Source organism: Myxocyprinus asiaticus, chromosome 20 (assembly GCF_019703515.2).
Source record: "Myxocyprinus asiaticus isolate MX2 ecotype Aquarium Trade chromosome 20, UBuf_Myxa_2, whole genome shotgun sequence".
NCBI classification, from domain to species: domain Eukaryota; kingdom Metazoa; phylum Chordata; class Actinopteri; order Cypriniformes; family Catostomidae; genus Myxocyprinus; species Myxocyprinus asiaticus.
The window spans coordinates 17,707,712-17,729,136 of NC_059363.1; the positions used below are offsets into that span (position 1 = coordinate 17,707,712).

Here is a 21,425-nt window from a genome sequence, read left to right on the forward strand (position 1 = left end):
TTTTCTGTATTACGCAAATGGAACAGATTACACTGCTTATTTCTAATTACTAAATGATAGAGATACTAACAAACTTCTGATTTTCCCAGCAAAACTGCACTTGTGGGAATTTCTTACTCTGACCTCTATTTATTGAAATCTCTGTCTTTTTAGCAGTAGTATAATGTTGTTGTGTGCAAGTACCCTTTATGTTCTGTAAGTCTGCTTTCAGAACACCTTTAAACTTGATATTAACTGTGTATCACCTAAACTGGCAGGCACCAATGCTAAGCTGGGCCTCCGGTGCAAAGCCTGCAAGATGGGGATCCACCACAAGTGCCTTGATGGAGTTGGACAGCAGAGATGCATGGGGAAACTGGTGAGATATTTTTACACTTCCTGTGTATTGTTTGTTTTTTTTGGGTTTTTTTTTCAATATGTTTGTTTTCAGTGATATTTTTGAGGTCCTAATCACTTTTGCATCTTCACTAATGCTGAAGCCTCTTCTACACTTACAGATCTACCAAATTCTAGGTATGGGTCACGATGGTTGACTAGTCCACCAACCGACTAGTCATTTAGTGAGGTTGACTAGTTTTAGATATATTTGAGTGTATTTTATGTAGCATGCTGACAGCTTGCTACTCTTTAGCTGTTAAGGTGTTTCCACATGACTCACGTCAGCGTTGCCCAATACACTGAACCCTTTGGAGTCAAGCATCAGCATTACCCCCGGGCACGTTTAAAATGTTAAAACTTGTACAATTGCCCTCCTGTGATGCTATCTGCAATGCTTTTCATGTGGAGTTCAAAGCGTTGCTTGACGCTAGCGTTGAGTGATGCATTGATGCCCCAAGTCATGTTTCACATTTAGTTATGTAGTCACATTTACAGTAGCCCCTTTAATTATGTTGTCTGCATGGTAAAACCCTATCTGAGAGGTTGCATCTTTAAATTCATCCCCTTTAAAGGACCATCGCTAAAGTCAGACACATGTAGATGGTGTTTGGTCGACTCGCACTGTTGTTTTAACGTGTCTGGTCACCATGTTAAATGTTTAAAATAATTCAACTTTTAAAAACACTTCTCAAGACATGAGATGCATTCTGTTTCATATCGTTGCGCTACATCCAGATGTCTTTGAACACCAGAACCCGTTTGTTGTTAATTCAGGTGAATCAGGGCTTCCTGAATACAGAGGAGTCGATAAATCATTCATGCAACCTGCCGAAGTCAAATTTAAAAATATGAAGTTTTGCTCATCCATACTAAATTCATAATACCACTTTACTGGTGTTGTTTGATGATAATACATGGAGATTTGTGGTGTGAATGTTGGGATACTGTATGTTACTCTTCAGGGTGTTATTTTTGGTGATTTGATGGTGTGATTCATCAGTCTGTCTTTTCTTTCTGTGAATTGGGGTGTGAGTATGAATGCAAATGATTCTCGGTTGAGCACAAGGGAAAGAGAGAGAGGAAGGAAAGGACAGGTGATAAGGAATATCAAGATGCATTTATCATGTAAACACCTCAGAGCTTTACTCAGGGGACCTACAATTCACAACTCTTCTGGAATATTCACACGTAGTGTTCTAATTCCTTTGTTATTGTTTACATCCTTGAAATGGTCTATAATCATAAGACGTAAACAATATGTGCGTTATCATGATTTTAGTGTGATAAAATCGCTTACTAACCTTTTATGTGTAAAGTAAATCCAGTTTAGAATTTCGTTGCCATGACAACATAACGCCGACAAACCCTAAAATTAATAACCCTAAATAAAAATGATGATTTAAAGTCAAATAATATATTTGTTTTAGCAGAAGAGATCATGTAAATGCTTTCATAAAATTATAAGCTTCACATTTCTGCCTTTAAACCCTCCAAAAATGAGCTCCATTCACTTCCATTGTACATGCCGAGATTTTTGCTCTTCTCCCAAATTTTGGAATGCCCAATTCCCACTACTTTCTAGGTCCTCGTTGTGGCACGGTAACTCACCTCAATCCCGGTGGCGGAGGACAAGTCTCAGTTGCCTCTGCTTCTGAGACCGTCAATCCACGCATCTTATCACGTGGCTATTGTACATGACACTGCAGAGACTCAGCATATGGAGGCTCATGCTATTCTCCGCGATCCATGTACAACATACCACGCGCCCCATTGAGAGCGAGAACCACTTAATCGCAACCACGAGGAGGTTACCCCATGTGACCTTACCCTCCCTAGCAACCGGGCCAATTTGGTTGCTTAGGAGACCTGGCTGGAGTCACTCAGCACACCCTGGATTCGAACTCACGACTCCAGGGGTGGTAGTCAGCGTCAATACTCACTGAGCTACCCAGGCCCCCTAGATGTTTGCTTTTTTAAAGAAAAGAAGGGACTGTGGCGAGCAGGGCGTGGCCGAGCGGCATCTGGGCAGAGCGAGGCTGGGGAGATAAATAGTGAACGAGTTCCACCTGTGCACCACACCGGTCTCGCATTCCAGTGAGGAGCAGCAGGAGTACATAAGGAGAGGAGACAGTGGCGGATGGGAGAGAGAGAGACACATGGAGCTGTGTGTGTGTGTGTGTGTCTGTGTCAAGGTGTCTGCTGAAAAGCATGGCCGTTGTATGTGGAATGTGTTTAAGTTGGTGTGCTGAAAAGCACGGTTGTGTTTATGTTGATGTACACTGTAATGTGTTACAATTAAAGTTTGTTGGAGTGTTCACCTGGTCCCCACTTTCTCCTTCCGTAGAAAGGCAGAGGGCCTGCCACAGGAACAAACTGAAATTAATTTTGTGGTAGACAACATTATGCCACAAATGCTGTCGATTGAGCTTAACTTGTATTGAACCCAGAATATTCCTTTAATCCAGTTACAGTTCTCCCTGATACACCACAAAAAACAATGAAAAATAAAATAAAAATAACTTTGTTTAGAATTGCCCTTTGACCAACATTCTTTATTCTTAGAAACCAGTGCTTTTGATTCTTGTGCTCTAGGAAGAGATCATCAGCAAATGAGGTGTTACAATGTTTTGTGCCTGTCCTGTGTTTTCAGATTTTTTGGTGGGCTGGGGCAATGAAACTCCAGATGATGTAGTGGGCTCTCACAAATGGAAAATGTAGCTGTGGGGGGTCAGGATTAAAAAAAAAAGAGAACTCCCCACAGGCTTCGGCTCTAATTCCACTTTTGCTCTTAAGTGAACAGATTGCTATTTTTAAACACTGTTTATTTCTCTTGGCCTGTCTGATCAGTGAGAGCCTTTGAGCTACGAGTGCTTTTCAAAATAGTGCTTTTACTACCAGCTTGACATGAACTGAGTCCTGATTATTAGTCAACCATTAAAAATCCCATTATGTGCAAGTGAACATTGCACGGTGAAGCTATTGTTGTTCTTTGAGGTGATCAAACAAATGAATCAGATCAAACTTTTTCAGTTGAGTCACTTCAGTGTTTCAGGTCTCTCCCAGACATTGTGCACTTTTGCTAAATGCATTGATTAGCATCCACTTCAGTTCTGAACATGTCCCTTTACATGCTTCCCCAGTGAGCTCTCACAAAACTGTGATGTAGCAGCACTGGAGAGTTTCTCTCTGGTTTGAGTGGTGCTAAAATTAGACCCCAGTCGTGCCTGACGAAGAATTCTTCAAAGCACATTTGTGATACTGATTGGGTAGACACTTATGAAGGTATATCAGTTGCAAAACTCGAGAGCTTGTAGATGTGAATTTGAGAACTTGTACAATAAATATTTGTATTCGTAAATTAAAATTTAAACTCACAGCAATGATGTGAATACTTGTAAAATACAAATCTGAAGTTGAATGTTGCAATCTGCACTCACAGACAATAAAAAACCTGTTTATTTTGTAATTCAGACTTGTAGACAAATAGTCATAAATGTGTAAAATGACATTCACATAAATACAACGACAGACATAAACTTGTATTACATATTTACTTTTGTACTTTAACATTCGTAGTACAACCACAAATCAGCAGTTACAACCTCTTAAATCTGGCACTGCAACTTCAAATCTTCCCGTCTTGACTTTTGCAACTACTTTTGCGATAAACCTTTAGCAAAACTCACTTGTGCACTTGTAAACCCAAATGCGAGAGGGCAGACTTCCGGTGTTGGGCGGGGGCAGGGCTAATAAAGTTGTGACCAATGACAAGAGCTGGAAAAACTGATGCCGTACCAATCAAAACGGATCATAGTACTTACTTGATGGCTTAATCTATTCTCCAGCTGCATCTGAACTAGAGATATAGAAATGTGAATTTTCTGGTGTTTTAAGTATTTGCTTATTTCCCTCATTTAGATGTCAATATGTGATTTAAATTAGATGTGACTTTGTGCAGTTTAAACATTTTAATAAAAAATTTAATAATACAGAAGATAAATAAATGTCAGAAAATGACTGAAATATAGCAGAACGCTGCAATCTGACAATTTAAGGATTTGTCAGCTGTCTCTGTTGTCATCAATAATTAATCTCATTTTATCTGGAAAAGAAGTTCTCTGGTGATAATTGAGATTCTTTCTTCACTCGTATTGTTTAACATTTTAATGGAAATATGGAACTCGTGGCACATGACAGCTGTCTGGATTGACGCATCCCATGTAGTTTTACCAAATACAAACATCCTGCAGAAACATTTCTTCAGAGAATTTCTCATTGCCATCCTTAGACATAACGTGCATGGTCTGTTGGTGCCGAATTCTGCATTGACCAACTTGATAAAATCATCTAATTTGATTTGTTACATGATAAACTCACTAGAAATCATTTTATAGTCAAGTTACTTAACTTACCCTGCCACTGCATCAACCAGCCATTGGACTTGTTTTACTACAAAAAAACGGTGATGGCGCAGTTGTGTGACGTCATCGCGTTTAAAGATAATCTGTTTTGATTGGTCCAGCATCAGTTTTTCCAGCTCTTGTGATTGGTCACAACTTTGTTGGCCCGCCCCCGCCCAACATCGGTAGTCTGCTCTCTCACATCTTGATTCACAAGTGAGTTTTGCTAAAGGTTTATCGCAAAAGTAGTTGCAAAAGTCAAGACGGGAAGATTTGAAGTTGCAGTGCCAGATTTGAGAGGTTGTGACTGCTGATTTGTGGTTGTACTACGAATGTTAAAGTACAAAAGTAAATATGTAATACAAGTTTATGTCTGTCGTTGTATTTATGTAAATGTCATTTTACACATTTATGACTATTTGTCTACAACTTTGAATTCAAAACAGGTTTTTTATTATTGTCTGTGAGTGCAGATTGCAACATTCAACTTCAGATTTTTATTTTACAAGTATTCACATCGTTGCTGTGAGTGTAAATTTCAAATTACGAATACAAATATTTATTGTACAAGTTCTCAAATTCAAATCTACAAGCTTTCGAGTTTTGCAACCGATTTACCTTCATAGAAACCATGTATTAACTCAATAAAACAGATACAAATAAGGGCATAGTGAGCCCAGTTTGTTTCATAGGGCTGTGTATGTGTGCTCCAGAATGCTAATTCTAATAAAGGAGGTGTTTTTTATTATTATTTAATTGAACTATTGGAGTTAAAAATGTTGGTGAAATTGGAGATGGATGCCCATCAGACTGACCACATGCATATTCTTTAAATGCTATCTCAAAAAGCCATGATAAAATATCTGTTAAACACCATGTCCATTAGTAGTGAGGTCAGCCCTTCTTCTACTGAAACAGTTGGACCCGGCCGTCCACATGATCTAAAAGAAAACGTGATGCATCAGACCAGGCCACCTTCTTCCATTGCTCCATGGTCCAGTTCTGACGCTCACATGCCCATTGTAGGTGCTTTCAGCGGTGGACAGGGGTCCGCATGGGCACTCTGACCGGTCTGCAGCTAAGCAGCCCCATACGCAGCAAGCTGCGATGCATTGTGTGTTCTGACACCTTTCTTTCATAGCCAGCATTAAGTTTTTCAGCAATTTGTGCTACAGTAGCTTTTCTGTGGGATCGGACCAGACGGCTAACCTTTGCTCCCCATTTTTTCCAATTACTTTTATCCAATTGGACCCAAGGTCATTTTTAGTGAATGTGTGTGGATTTTAGTGTACTGATCCTGTGTATGTGTTCTTGCAGCCCAAAGGCTTTCGAAGATATTCTAGCTCCCCTATGCTAATTCAGGAACAATTTGGCTGCATCAGGGAGGTTATGCCCATTGGTGAGCAATATTTAGAATTCTGCCGACATTACAACATGCCATAGTATCATCAACATTATTGTCATCCTGTTTACCAGTATTTTGTAGTATTTTAACTTGATTTTTTTGTCCTGTCCTAGCCTGTGGCAGTAAAGTTGACCCAGTATATGAGACCCTGAGGTTTGGAACCTCTTTGGCACAAATAAATAAGCGGACTAGTGGATCGGAGTCACCACTGAGAAACTCAGTAAGAAATACTCTCCTATAAACTTTGATTCTTTTTAATATAACACATTATTCCAATGAGACTTTATTTAAATCTCTCTGTGTGTGTGGGCGGGTTTGAGTGGTTTACGAGGACATTTTTTTAGGTTACAAACTGGTAATTACAAGGGTATTATGCTATAAATGTGGACCTTTCTAGTGTCCCCATAATTCAAATCGCTTAAAAAACCTACTAAACTAGTTTTTTTGAAAATGTAAAAATGCAGAAAGTTTTTTGTGAGGGTTAGGTTTAGGGTAGGGTTAGGGTTAAGGGATAGATTCTATAGTTCGTACAGTAAAAAATCATTATATCTATGGAGAGTCCTCATAAGGATAGCCACAACAACATGTGTATGTGTGTGTGTGTGTCTTTGGTAGTGTAGGCAGAAGAGAGCTCTGGCAATGTTAATCTTAGCAAACATGCATCAATCTTTTACCTACAGGCAAAGTGCTCCAGTGTAGGCTTTTAAAAGGATTCATAACTCATTTTAATGTGTATCTTTTTGGCTGAGAGGCATTGCTTATGGTAAAAAATGGTGATGAGTATTATGATTAATTCAATGAAACACTCAAGACAATTCAATTAACTTTCCCCGAGTTGTTCTCTGCTCAAGTATTAATTCATATTCAATATTTTCTCTCTACATAAAAAGTGCTTCTTTGTTTTTCTTGTTTTGGTCTTCTTGTAAAGGCAGTAGAGTGTTAAAGGTATAGTTCACCCAAAAATGAAAATTCTGTTATCATTAACTCACCCTGATGTTGTTCCATCACTTTCATAGGAAATATATACACAGATCAGCCACAACATTAAAACCACCTGCCTAATATTGTGTAGGTCCCCCTCGTGCAGCCAAAACAGCTCTGACCCGTCAAGGCATGGACTCCACAAGACCTCTGAAGGTGCCCTGTGGTATCTGGCACCAAGACGTTAGCAGCAGATTTTTGAAGTCCTGTAAGTTGCGAGGTGGGCCTCCATGGATCGGACTTGTTGGTCCAGCACCTCCCATAGATGCTCAATCGGATTGAGATCTGGGCAATTTGGAGGCCAAGTCAACACCTTGAACTCTTTGTCATGTTCCTCAAACCATTCCTGAACAATTTTTGCAGTGTGGCAGGGCGCATTATCCTGCTGAAAGAGGCCACTGCCATCAGGGAATACCATTGCCATGAAGGGGTGTACGTGGTTTGTATTAATCTTTAGGTAGGTGGTACGTGTCAAAGCAACATCCACATGAAAGCCAGGACCCAAGGTTTCCCAGCAGAACATTGGCCAGAGCATCACACTGCCTATGCCGGTTTGCCTACTTCCCATAGTGCATCCTGCTGCCATCTCTTCCCCAGTTAAACAACGCACATGCACCCAGCTGTCCACATGATTTAAAAGAAATGTGATTCATCAGACCAGGCCACCTTTTTCCATTGCTCCATGGTCCAGTTCTGACGCTCACATGCCCATTGTAGGCGCTTTCGGCGGTGGACAGGGGTCAGCATGGGCACTCTGACAGGTCTGCAGCTATGCAGCCCCATACGCAGCAAGCTGCGATGAATTGTGTGTTCTGACACCTTTCTTTCATAGCCAGCATTAAGTTTTTCAGCAATTTGTGCTATAGTAGCTCTTCTGTGGGTTCGGACCAGACGGGCTAACCTTCACTCCCCACGCGTATCAGTGAGCCTTGGGCGCCCATGACCATATCACCGGTTCACCAGTTGTCCTTCCTTGGGGCACTTTTGGTAGGTACTAACCACTGCATACTGGGAACACCCCACAATACCTGCCATTTTGGAGATGCTCTGACCCAGTCATCTAGCCATCACAATTTGGTCCTTGTCAAAGTCGCTCTGATTCTTACGCTTGCCCATTTTTCTTGCTTACAACACATGAATTTAAGAACTGACTGTTCACTTGCTGCCTAATATATCCCACCCCTTGACAGGTGCCACTGTAATGAGATAATAAATGTTATTCACTTCACCTGTCAGTGGTTTTAATGTTGTGGCTGACCAGTTTATGTATATATACACTCACCAAGCACTTTATTAGGAACACATGTACACCTGCTTATTCATGCGATTGTCTAATGAGTGTGGCAGCAGTGCAATGCGTAGTGGCATGAGTGGTGGTGGCGTAGTGGGCTAAAGCACATAACTGGTAATCAGTTGCTGGTTCAACCCCCACAGCCACCACCATTGTGTCCTTGAGCAAGGCAGGTTGCTCCAGGGGGATTGTCTCTGTAATAAGTACACTGTAAGTCGCTTTGGATAAAAGTGTCTGCCAAAATGTGTAAATGTAAATGCGTACAATTTTGCAGCATGGGTCAGGAGTTTCAGTTAATGTTCACATCAATAGTGTTCCTAATAAAGCGCTCAGTGAGTGTGTGTGTGTGTATATATATATATATATATATATATATATATATATATATATATATATATACTGTATATACATAAATAGGTTTGGAACTATATGAGAATGCGTAAATGATGACAGAATCTTCATTTATGGGTGAAATATCCTTTTAACATAGATATGATGTTTGTGTAAATCTGCAATCTGTTGAAAACAACTGTATTTATAAAAACAGGACATTCTGGGATTTCAAGAAATGCGGAGAAGTTTACCCGTTACCAGGGTTGATCGGATTACTTTAAGAAAGTATTCTGGGCTGAATACTAAATAAAATATATTCAGTTAAGTATTCCGAATACATCAAGTAAAAAGTAACAAATTCAGAATACAAGAATACTTATTAGAATATATATTTATAAAGGCAAGGCACAATTGGAAGTTTTATGTGTAATATGTCATTATCGTATCTGAAGTGCTACACCTCCAGTTTGTATTCTGACATTGTGTGTTTGGGGGCGTGTGTGTGAATGTGATGTGATTTACAAGCACTGTGATTTTTTACAGAAATTAACACTGTCTGCCATGTTTACATAACATTTCTGCAAGTAATGTTTTTTTATTCTATTATTATTATTACTGCTGTATGATGATGGTGTTTGATTATTTATTTATTTATTTAATATATATATATATATATATATATATATATATATATATATATATATATATAATTATTATTATTTATTTATTTTTATTCATTTTTATATTTATTATTGTATTATGTTGCATTTACTGTATTGCTATTGTTCTGTTTTGTGGTATCTGTCTCTTCTGCTGTAATGCCTCAATTTCCCTCCGGGGATAAATAAAGTAGTATTGTATCATATCATATCATGTTTTTTTGTGAATCACTTCGTATGAGATGTTTTTAAAAAGTGAGATATAAATATTAATATGTCTGTATGTTACTGTATGTCACACTGAACCAGCCTCACAAATTTTACAGTAGTTATTTACACAAGGTTTTTCTGTCTTCGTTTGGACTCTGATCCACTTCAAGTCCTTTTCCCTCTTTCATTCTTTGCAGCACTTTCTCCCATATTTTACTTATTCATATTATTGTCATTAATAACTGCTATTTCTCAACAGTTCTTCATTCTGCAAGTTTCTGATGTGGACGTGAATTACCAAATGCTATCGAGAGCCATCCGTCTTTACCACGTCTTTAAATATATTTACACAGCAACAATTGCGGGAAACAATGTATAATGCACACAAATGTTATATTTGCAGAAAAAAACGTTGCCGGCTGGATTAATGTTGGTGCACAGCCAAAAGCGCACTGATTGTGATTGTAAGTGCGCAACGGTGTGCCATGCGGTTGCTAGATTTTTAATCCGGTAAATATTATACATGAATAAGATGTTGTATTTTCATTCTTTAGTGTCTGATATCAAACCTTTTGATGACCGCGGTCCATTTTTAATGTATCCCAAAAACACAACCTGCAATTCTGAGATTTTAACATGCGATTGTGTTTTAAAATGAGCCCAATTTGGCATGAAATCCTTGCAATGCTGCAGTCACACGCTGCTGCTGATCTAGGGAAGAGAGAGAGAGCGATGCGCTGTTCAGAAAAACTCTTCAAAAAAGTAAATAAAGTTTCTCACTTGATTGACAAGATTTGTTTTTCTTCCTGCCTTATTTTGTGGTCATTATGTGAGAAGTGTTCTGAAATTATTCTACCAAAATTGTATGAAGTAACTGTATTCTGAATACAGGTGCTTGAAAACATAATGAGGGCTGAATACAGTTACTTCATTTTTGTATTCTGAATACAAAATTTACGCCGTTACATGTATTCCGTTACAGCCCAACCCTGCCCGTTTCCAGTGTGTGCATGTAAAAACTTAAAAGCACGTAGTGTTAAATGGAACTGAATCATCTGAGGGGCTCAGACGTAATGTTTTACTGCTTGAAACAAACACAGACACACAAACCATGGATGGAATTGATGGTCAGCTTTAGATAATGCCTCTCTGAAGCAAATATGACCAAAAAAGGGAGAGAAAGAGAGAGAATAGACAGAGTGCACAACCTGACAGGAGGACGTCCTCTTAAACAAGTCAGTTATCTCTTAACAGGTGAAATAATTTTCAAAAGGAAGATAAATAGAATCTCTGAATAACAACCAATAAACATCAATCTACAGTAAAATACATCCCAGACAAAGACCATTCTCAGGATACAATGTTATGATTTAGTGTTTACCAGTAGCATTTGCTTTAAAACTACATGGGAAGCATGGCTTCCCCTACAATTTTATAAGAAATACAGCAATGAAGAGTTTGATATGTGTACAAATAGTCAATGTAAATTAAATATTACTCTTTGTACATTTCAATGTTTTAGCAAAAAAGTGTACAGTATCACACATCACTATCGCCCTGTTCGTTCAAGTAACGCAATCTGCTTTGTTCTACATAAACATATCCATAGAAGTCTGTGGACGCATGGCCCATAGAGGCCAACTGAATCCACGCTTCAACAGAAGTAAACGGCACATACCAGTACAATTCAAATAAAGGCATCAAAGATTGATGTTCATTGGACGAGGTGCTCTAAACACATCATTTTGGGTCCCGCCCAAATGCCGTGTTTCAAGTCTATGGGAGCTTCAGGAGTGCTATTTGCAGTGGATCTGTATATGCTTGACTATTGGACATTAGGCTTTAACTCAGTGTTTTTTTGTCCTGCCTGGAAAACCAGCTTTTCTATATGATGATTTATCAATCTCTCAACTTGGCGGGACTTTGCTACAAATGGCCAATTATGGAAACGATGATGCAGGTGATTGACAGTTATGAAAAAGCACCAAGTGCAGGGTATTCGGCGGCTCGAAGATACATGCGCAGTTATTTGCAATCTAATGTAACACATTGATTTTAGCTTTTATAATTAGATATATTGCCTATTTTTCTGCAAAAAGGGCTTTGAGCATAGTTTATTACTTTCGTTATGAAATGTCACTGTTTGAGTAGTACTTTGTGCAGCTTTTGGGAACACCATAGCTGACACCAAAAAGCTATAGTCTACCACAGCTGCCACTGGGGTATACATATGTGTATAAGAGAATTAATGTGTGTTTACTTGTTTCATCAGACCAGTGATGTAGCTCAGGTACCAGAAGAGAAGGCCACCCAAAGCAGACGAGCTCAACTCGTCAGGAAACCCAGTGACAATGGTAAGGACATGAACAATTAGGCTACATTGAGTGTGGCCCCGTTTTTTTCCCCTCACATGTCACATGTGTTTTTGGATGACAGTGGGAAAGCAAATATGTGAATCTGACATTTTCAATTCTGAAATAAATTGGTTACAGGTAAATCGGACACGGTTCTGAATGCAGTTTGACTTCAGTTTGAACAGTTGCTTTGTTTTTGCTATTCCATTTGATGATGCTAATGGTGCAGTAATTACACAGGTTTCTTGCAATTTTCTTTAAATTCTGCAATTTTCTCATCAAAGAAATTATCGCTATTGTCAAATATTTGCCTAAAATCATCCCAGCTGTGATAAAAATGATTGATCAAACAAGAGCTGCCAATGTGAATCTGATCATCTATCCCAAAAGTCTCCTCTTGCATGTAAACGACTAGTGTCTGATCAGTGACTTCACACTCATCAAAACTTTAGTTCTTTGCTAACTTAAAACATTGACTATGTTTTCAAGGACACCAGAAAGTGGCTTATTGCGAGTATAAGTAGCATTCTCTTTACTCCCATTTACCTGTGGCTCGTTCAGTAAGCAGCCTTCACCACAGCAACGTAATTTCTGTGCGATGCTTGAGTAATTAACAAACATGACATCCAAGGAAGACTTTGTTATTTTATTCTCCATTACTCTGCTTTATTTCCAGATATTCAAGAGTTATTTCTGCATTTGATTCCTTAACTTTATACCCTGGCCTACGGCGGAATTGCGCTGTAATAGTGGGGTTTCCCTCTTATTTATAACTTCGGGATTCCCCCAGTGTAGGAGCAGTTGATATTTTACACTGGTGTGTGTAAATTGGTATAGTTTATAGTGTATGTGCTTTTCCCATTGTACTCCCATAAATGTCAAATTCTTTCCGCTGTGTTGACTTGTTGTTGGGCTCCATCCTATGACGTTTGTAATCCAGTCTGTTCACGCACATGCGCACTCTTCAAACACCCATCAGAACGCTGCTTATGCGTTTACATGGCCATATACTGTATGCCACATTCTCCGGGAGAAACCCAGGGGTGTTTATCCGCTTTCTCTTATTCGGTAAGGAAATCTGCGTTCTTGTTTACATGACATTTCAGAATGCTGATATAAACAAAAACCCTGGTATAAACCGTTTTCTTAAGTGCATTCAAATGAGGTCACAGTTGTTTGGATGTACTGTGACATAATGGTTTTGGAGAGATGAATTGTTTTGATCAGGGTTGCATCCAATTCATCACAGGATGACCCATAGTTCCAGTGATTTCATGTATGTGCGAGGAGACAGGGCGGGGGTGAGACAGATATTTATTCTCTGGTGCCACATAGGTGCCAGCATTTTTAGGCTAATCAGTCCACCACTCTGAACAATTACCCAAAACAACACAGTCATTCATTAAATCTCATGTAATGATCGAAAAACAAACTGGATTTATTCTGCTACCATGCTATCATACAAAATCAGACCTGCACATGAATAACAATCATTACTGTTCACCGATTTTGGTTCTGTATGTTTTTTTTTGTAGTTTTTATGCCTTTGGAGAATGGAACAGAACATTTTCATTTTGCTGAGAGGAAATCAGAAGGCTCGCCGGTAAGCATCTGCATGTTTCTCTAATTCTATTATGTTCTAGTTTTTTGGTCATGTAGTTATTACACTTTGTGAAATGCAATTAAAGGGATAATATGATTTCATTTCAATGGTAGTGGATAGAGCCTCACTTTGAAGCAAAAGTACCCAAAAGTAACCTAAAAGTAGTGTATGTGACTTGTGCTTCGTATTCTGTCTTCTGAAGGCATACGATAGGTTTTGGTGAGAAACAACCCCAAATTTAAGTTATTTTATAGTGAAAATCTTGACTTCTGCAATGGCAAATGGGTCATCCTTTAAAATACCTCAATTTGTGTCATATAGGTATTTAATGACATGAAGATGTGTAGATTATGTTAGAATTTTCATTTTTAGGTGAACTATTGCTTTACTGCCTTAAAAAGGTAACAGCTGACTAGATTTTCTATGTCTCAGGAACTCAGAAGAAAAGGCTTTAACTTTCTGAAATGTTTCATACAGAATAGAGAGAAAGAGAGAGATGAGTTTTGTAGGATAGCTGACACTGCCTCATATTACAGACTAGAACTCATGGCTGTAAATAAATATTGCTTTGCAGTGTAGCTACAGGGCACAAGTATGATGCCTCTCTCTCTCCCTCCCTCCCTCCATTTCTTTTCCCTCTTTTCTTATTTACACACATCACAACTATATATAATATTTATATTGTTTATTTGGCCACTGTCAGCTTTTAGGAAAAAAAATAAATAAAAAACTTGTCTGTGAGTATTTGTTACATTGGTGGTTTGTGTTGATAAACTGATATTTGAGACGCAGTGTTGGTGATAGTTCAGGTTAGGGCAGCAGAGAATGATTCATTTTTTAATGAAGCAAAGCACAATTTTAATTGTGTTCTGTCAGTTCTATTTGACGTTCAAACGAGGCAGTTGGCTAAACTTCCTCACTCATGATTCTGTGTCAGGATTTAATTTTATCAGAACTATTCTGAGGCCAGTTCTGTGTGCGTCTGCCAGTATACTGTACATTATTGTGTTCTACAGATTCTCAGACAATTTCCCAGGAGCTGATGGAAAAAGGTCACAATTTTAGGAATGTTCCCACCTCAGCCTCTTTTTGCAGTCCAGAAATGTTTGGATTCTGGGAGCGATCTTTTTTTAACACATCCTCTTGAATATAATATTTTATTTTCATGTCACTGCAGTAGCGAAGCAAAATTCAGTAAAATTCAAAAGTATATACAGTGGGGTCCAAAAGTCTGAAACCACTAAAAATACTTATTTTTTGCATTCCTATATTATTTAATACAAAATTGTAATTGTAATTATATTATCAGCATAACAATTTAAGTGGAAAGGTGAATTGAAAGTGTACATTAATTTCAGAATTTGATGTCCCCCTTTATTTGTAATGACAGCATGCACTCTGGATGATATTTTTATTTTTTTTAAGAAGAAGAAGAGCATCTTGTGTGCTTCAATGGAAGCAAGAGATTGTGTACTCCTTTTTTGTTGCTAGCACTGTATGCAACAAATTTGCTTACATTTGATTGGTGACCTAGAAACACAATATTTTCTGTTTCAATGCAATTTATTTATAAGTCATAACTCTTGTGTTATATATATATATATAAAATGTGAAGAAAAAAATAAAATAAAAAAATAAAAATAAAGAATGAATAAGTGACCCTAAACTTTTGAATGGTAGTATATATATATATATATATATATATATATATATATATATATATATATATATATATATATATATATATATATACTACCATTCGAAAGTTTATATATATATATACTACCATTCAAAAGTTTAGGGTCACTTACTCATTCTTTATTTTTATTTTTTATTTTTTTATTTTTTTCACACTTTAGAATAATAGTAAAGTCATCACAACTATGGAATAATAGAAATTGAAATATGGGAATTATGTTGTGACTAAAAAAAAATCCAAAATAAATCAAAACTATGTTATATTTTATAACATAAAGTGGCCACACTTTGCCTAGATTTTGCAGAAATGTACTCTTGGCATTTTCTCAACCAACTTCTTGAGGAATCACCCTGGGATTCTTTTTAAACAGTATTGAAGGAGTTCCCATCTATGTTGGGCACTTATTGGCTGCTTTTCTTAATTATTCAGTCCAAGTCATCCATTTCAAAAACGTTTTTTTTAATTTTTTATACAATTTTAGTTTTGTAATTAAATAAATTAATATGGTGGCACAATTATATTTTTGTCTACAAAACTAATTTCAAACATTTAAGCATATGCTTCAGATCAAAAGATTTTTAAGATCATAAGAAACATTTCAGGCAAGTGACCCCAAACTTTTGAACTGTAGTGTGTGTGTATATATATATATATATATATATATATAAGCTCAAGGCCATCCCTCTTGGCCCAGCCATCCCATAGCATGTGAATGTAGATCAGGAGATGATTGTGGGTTGGAAGATTTTCCATCTCAACAGTCACAACAGCTTCATGTGCATTTGGCGACATAGAAACATGACCTGAGTTACCAGATACCTACAAAGGTGTCACATTGCCTTCTACCACAAAGTGTAGTATTACTGTAAAGCAGAGCATCTTACTTGAACTGAGCACATTGAATGAAGAACAGTAGGTTGTACAGTTTGACTGTGAATGCAACATATACAGTACACCATTAACAGCCACAACATTAAAACCACCTGCCTAATATTGTGTAGGTCCCCCTCATGCCGCCTAAACAGTGCCAACCCGCATCTCAGAATAGCATTCTGAGATTATATTCTTCTCACCACAATTGTACAGAGCGGTTATCTGAGTTACCGTAGACTTTGTCAGTTTGAACTGGTCTGGCCATTCTGTGTTGACCTCTCTCATCAGCAAGGCATTTCTGGTCACAGAACTGCCACTCACTGGATGTTTTTTGTTTTTGGCACCATTCTGAGTAAATTCTAGAGACTGTTGTGTGTGAAAATCCCAGGAGATCAGCAGTTACACAAATACTCAAACCAACATCTGCCGATTATCTAATCAGCCAATCGTGTGGCAGCAGTGCATTGCATAAAATCATTCAGGTACTAGTCAGGAGCTTCAGATAATGTTCATATCAACCATCAGAATGGGGAAAAAATGTAATCTCAGTGATTTGGACCGTGGCATGATTGTTGGTGTCAGACGGACTGGTTTGAGTATTTCTGTAACTGCTGATCTCCTGGGATTTTCACGCACAACAGTCTCTAGAATTTACTCAGAATGGTGCCAAAAACAAAAAACATCCAGTGAGCGACAGTTCTGCGAATGGAAACGCCTTGTTGATGAGAGAGGTCAACAGAGAATCTCCAGACAGGTTCGAACTGCCAAAGTCTACGGTAACTCAGATAACCACTCTGTACAAATGTGGTGAGAAGAATATCATCTCAGAATGCTATTCTGAGATGTGGGTTGGTGCTGTTTTGGCAGCATGAGGGGGACCTACACAACATTAGGCAGGTGGTTTTAATGTTGTGGCTGATCGGTGTAAGTTCTCAATATAAACTTGTTTGAATAAACCTTGTGTGTTTGGAAATGTGTGTTTAAATCCATTTGTATTTTCATAAAGGCTTTTGCTTGTATCTATACACCATTTTCAGCCATATTTCTGGTCTGGGGTCTGGTTTATTGTTTCGTCTAAGATGTGATTGTGAAACTGAGGTGGAGTTGTAAATTCCTGTTTCTTTCCTGTATGTTTGCACTGTAGTCAAACAGAGAGTTGAAGAAGGATCCCCTGCTTCTCAAAACATATGTAGCTTTGTTCAGATTTTCCCCCCAAGACAGCCAAGACCTGGAAATGAGGTGAGTGCCTCTGGACCTACAAATATAATATGCACACTCAGATCTTTGAAAAACAGATCTGGAGCACTAAAATTATGAAGTCTTTAAATGTCATTGTTTGGGATCCCAATGGCAGATACACAACCTGCAGATTTAAACATCGATGAGACTTTATTGTTGCTGTTATTAAAGTTTATTTAAAGACAGTTTAACTGGATTTACCACTAATTCTCTCTTTGAAATCTGTTTGATTTATTATGTAAGGGACAATGTGCAGTCAGATGTTCATTAAAGATAATTACTTCATTTACATGGACACCAGAAAATGGCTTATTGCGAGTAATCGGCTTATTACGAAAGAGTGCCGTGTCCGTTTACATGCACTGTGTAAGCGGTGTACTCTTTACTCCCATATACATGTGGATCGGTCACTAAGCATCTTTCTCCACAGCAAAGTAATTTCCCTTCAACACTTGTGTAAATAACAAACATGGGATCTGAGGAAGACTTCAGTATTTAATTCTCCGTTGCTCTGCTTTATTTCCAGATATTACAGCGTTGTTGCTGTGTTTGTTTCCTTAACTTTTTATTGCAACCTGCAGCGGAATTGGGCTGCAATAGTGGAGTTTCCCTCTTACGTATAACTCATGTACGCATATATGCTAACGTGAGGAACAGTCGTAATTTGACACTGGTGTATATAAATGGGTATAGTTTATAGTGTATGTGCTTTTCCCACTCTACTCCCTGAGATGTTGAATTCTTTCCGCTGTATTGACTTGTTGTTGAGTTCCATCCGATGACGTTTGTTATCCTGTCTGTTCATTAACATGCGCTCTCAAAAATCAAATCAAATCACTTTTATTGTCACACAACCATATACACAAGTGCAATAGTGGGTGAAAGTCTTGGGTGCAGTTCAGAGCAATATAGCAATCATGACAGTGATGAGACATATAACAATTACAATAAACAGATTTACACATAACAATTTACAAATCTTATATACACATAATTACACACATCACAATATACAAGTAATAATATACAATGTACAGTATACAATACACACAGTATAGAATACACATTATACAATAAAAATAGTGTATATATAGTATATATAAAATATACAGTAGGTTGTATTGTACTGTATTGACATTCAATTTATAATGAATTTAATAAAAGCATAATAATATATATTTATAAATGAATTGATGCCTGTGTTTTTGCCCGTGTCCCATAAGGAACCCAAAAACACCCCCCTGAACCCCGAAAGTCAGTGTGTAATTCGAACCCTGGCTAATGTTAAAATACTCAATGTTTCAAAAGTATAGCCACAAGACATAAACAATATGCATATAAACATTAATTTAATGTCATAAAATGTCTTACTAACCTTTTCTGTGTAAAGTTATAGCCAATTTTACAACTTTGTTGCCACGACGAAGTAATGTCAACAAACCCTAAAACGACTGTAAAAATTATGATTTAAAAAACTTTACAGCTCAAATCATACAAAAGTTTTAACAAAAGGATTAATGTACCGGTTAGTGCTATTTTAAAATTATAAGCTTCACATTACTGTCGTTCAACCCTCCAAAAATTGGCCCCATTCACTTCTACTGTAAGTGCCTCACTGTAACCTCGATTTTTGCTTTTTTTTTTTTTTTTTTTAAGAAAAGGAGGGATGAGTCAAAATAATTTTTATGGTAATCAACATTATGCCACAAATGCTGTCGATTGAGCTTAACCTGTATTGAACCTGGAATATTCCTTTAAGTGCATGTAAACGTGGTCGATGAGTGGCTGACTATACACTAATCTCACTTATTACATGGCCACTTAACCAATAAATAAATAAATGGACATGAAATATTTAGTTGAGTTTTAAATAATTGTATTAGCTTGTAAAGACTGCAGAGAGACAGAATATGAGCACAGCTATGTAGGAAGAACGCTCAATAATACAGTTGTGCAGTTATAAAGTCATTATTCAGAAATATTTGCACACTGAATGCTGTGTTTGACCAATCAGAATCAAGAATTCCAGAGAATTGATTAATAAATATATATTTGTTTTGTATCAACAGCAGATGCTAGTATGCTACTCCGTGACCACTATAGACTCCTGTATCCCCCCCCCACTCCAATCCCGAATCACCATACACACAAAATAGTGCTGAATTATTCAGTGTTATAGCTGATATGTGTTCACACCTGTATCACATTTTCATTTGGGATTCTGAAACTTTTCTCCCTGTCCCCACCCACCTGCACAACCCTCAACATGATATGCAATTAGTTGTCATGAAGATACTGTTGGCTGTGTGCTGGAAAACTTCCTGGTATTATTGATTAGCTCAGAGTTTCTTAGTATGCAGAACACACATTGTCTTTACCTACAATGACGCGCACAAACACACCTTTGAATAAACATGAATTTCGATTTTAAAAAAAGAGTTTCAGCTTGTCAATTATGCTTGACTACTTGACTGCCTAAGAGCTGCTTCATTTATATTGCTTCAATTAAATAAACAATTTAAAATAGATGCTTACTTTATGCTGTCTGTTCCTCCAATGTCACTGTTCCTCTTCCCTGCATTAACTTAAAGGGATAGATCACTCAATAATGTAAATTCTGTCAGCATTTACTTACCTTCATGTTGTTCCAAACCAGTGTGACTTCTATGGAACACAAAAGGAGATGTTAGGCCTCAGTCCCCATTCACTTTCATTGTATGTGAAAAATCATTCAACATTCTCCTTGTGTTCAACAGAAGAAATAAAGTCATATGGGTTTGGAAAGATATGTGAGTGAGTAAAAGATGATAGAGTTGTAATTTTTTCGTGAACTAACCCTTTAAGTCTGCTTAGGTTTGGACTTCTCTTAACACTTTGGATCCTGTAACACACTTGCTCTTTTTCAGTTCTATAAACAGACATGAACAAATAAACAAGATAATTTGCCAGTTTGTTCAGCGTGGACTGGTATCCTCATTCTGACCGCTCTGTTATTGTCCCAGATCAGACACTGGTAATAGATTAAATTCTTCTACTCATTAATTGCACACAGGTTTCTCTTTAAAATGATTCTCACAGTAGTGCTTTAATTTCCTTCAGTTCAATTCTGATTCTCTGAACTTCACTAGGAAGCTGAGTGTAGCTGCTGCCTTTGAATTCCTTTGCATGTGCAGATTTATTCTGGCCTCATGTAATGGAATGAAGCTATCACAGTATTCCAGAACAGCCAATCATCAAAGCATTCAATCCTAAACAAATTCTAGAATTAATTTCCTTCTATTGAAAAGAAATGTGATGTCCTAATCATGTTCGTACAGTATTCCTTTATTCTTGCAGACCCGGAGATCGAATAATCCTGGCAGATGATTCCAGTGATGATTGGTGGAAGGTAAAATCATTTCAGATTTATTGACTGTTCGATAAAAGACCCCAAACAGGAACCAAAGAGACTGGACTGGTTGCTTTGAATTTATGGTTAATTCTGCATCATAATTGTCATAACTTGACAATTCAGAACAACAATGCTCACAAATAGTACATTACAAATACATAAATTATAGGTCTACATGATATTGTTTGGAATTTGTATAGTGCTTTGTTGTTTGGAATTTAGTTCACCATGATTTTGTACTGATATTTGGTTGGTTGTTCTGGAATATTCCAAAATTTTATATGGAAGTAATTGATGATGAAACCTTAAAATTTAAATAGACATAGAAATCAATCAATTTCCAGTGTAAATTATATGTGCCACATTTAACATTCCACACATTCAGGATGTTGAAAAATTTATGAAAAAATTTACTGAACATTACTGTTGTAAAAATCGAATTTTGTGCACTCTTATAAAAAACACATTTAAAGAAATAGCTCACCCAAATATGATAATTCACCCAAAACACAAATAGAGATTTTTTTTTTTTTTTTTTTTTTTTTTTTAAGGATGTATGATGTAGGGGGGCCTGGGTATCTCAGCGAGTATTGATGCTGACTAGCACCC

The 21,425-nt window shown here is 37.3% G+C and overlaps 1 protein-coding gene across 4 annotated transcripts in view; it reads left to right on the plus strand.

The window, feature by feature from the left end:
* LOC127411540 (SH3 and cysteine-rich domain-containing protein-like) overlaps nt 1-21,425 on the plus strand; it is a 45,847-nt gene that overhangs the window by 20,371 nt on the left and 4,051 nt on the right. For 2 of the 4 annotated variants that reach the window (XM_051647200.1, XM_051647202.1), the window contains 7 exons: nt 258-358; nt 6,096-6,177; nt 6,297-6,403; nt 11,930-12,011; nt 13,547-13,614; nt 17,331-17,425; nt 20,762-20,813. In XM_051647200.1, the coding sequence (XP_051503160.1) occupies nt 258-358; nt 6,096-6,177; nt 6,297-6,403; nt 11,930-12,011; nt 13,547-13,614; nt 17,331-17,425; nt 20,762-20,813 (587 nt within the window). The remainder of the gene's footprint in view (nt 1-257; nt 359-6,095; nt 6,178-6,296; nt 6,404-11,929; nt 12,012-13,546; nt 13,615-17,330; nt 17,426-20,761; nt 20,814-21,425) is intronic. The other 2 variants (XM_051647203.1, XM_051647204.1) reach the window with 2 other exon arrangements.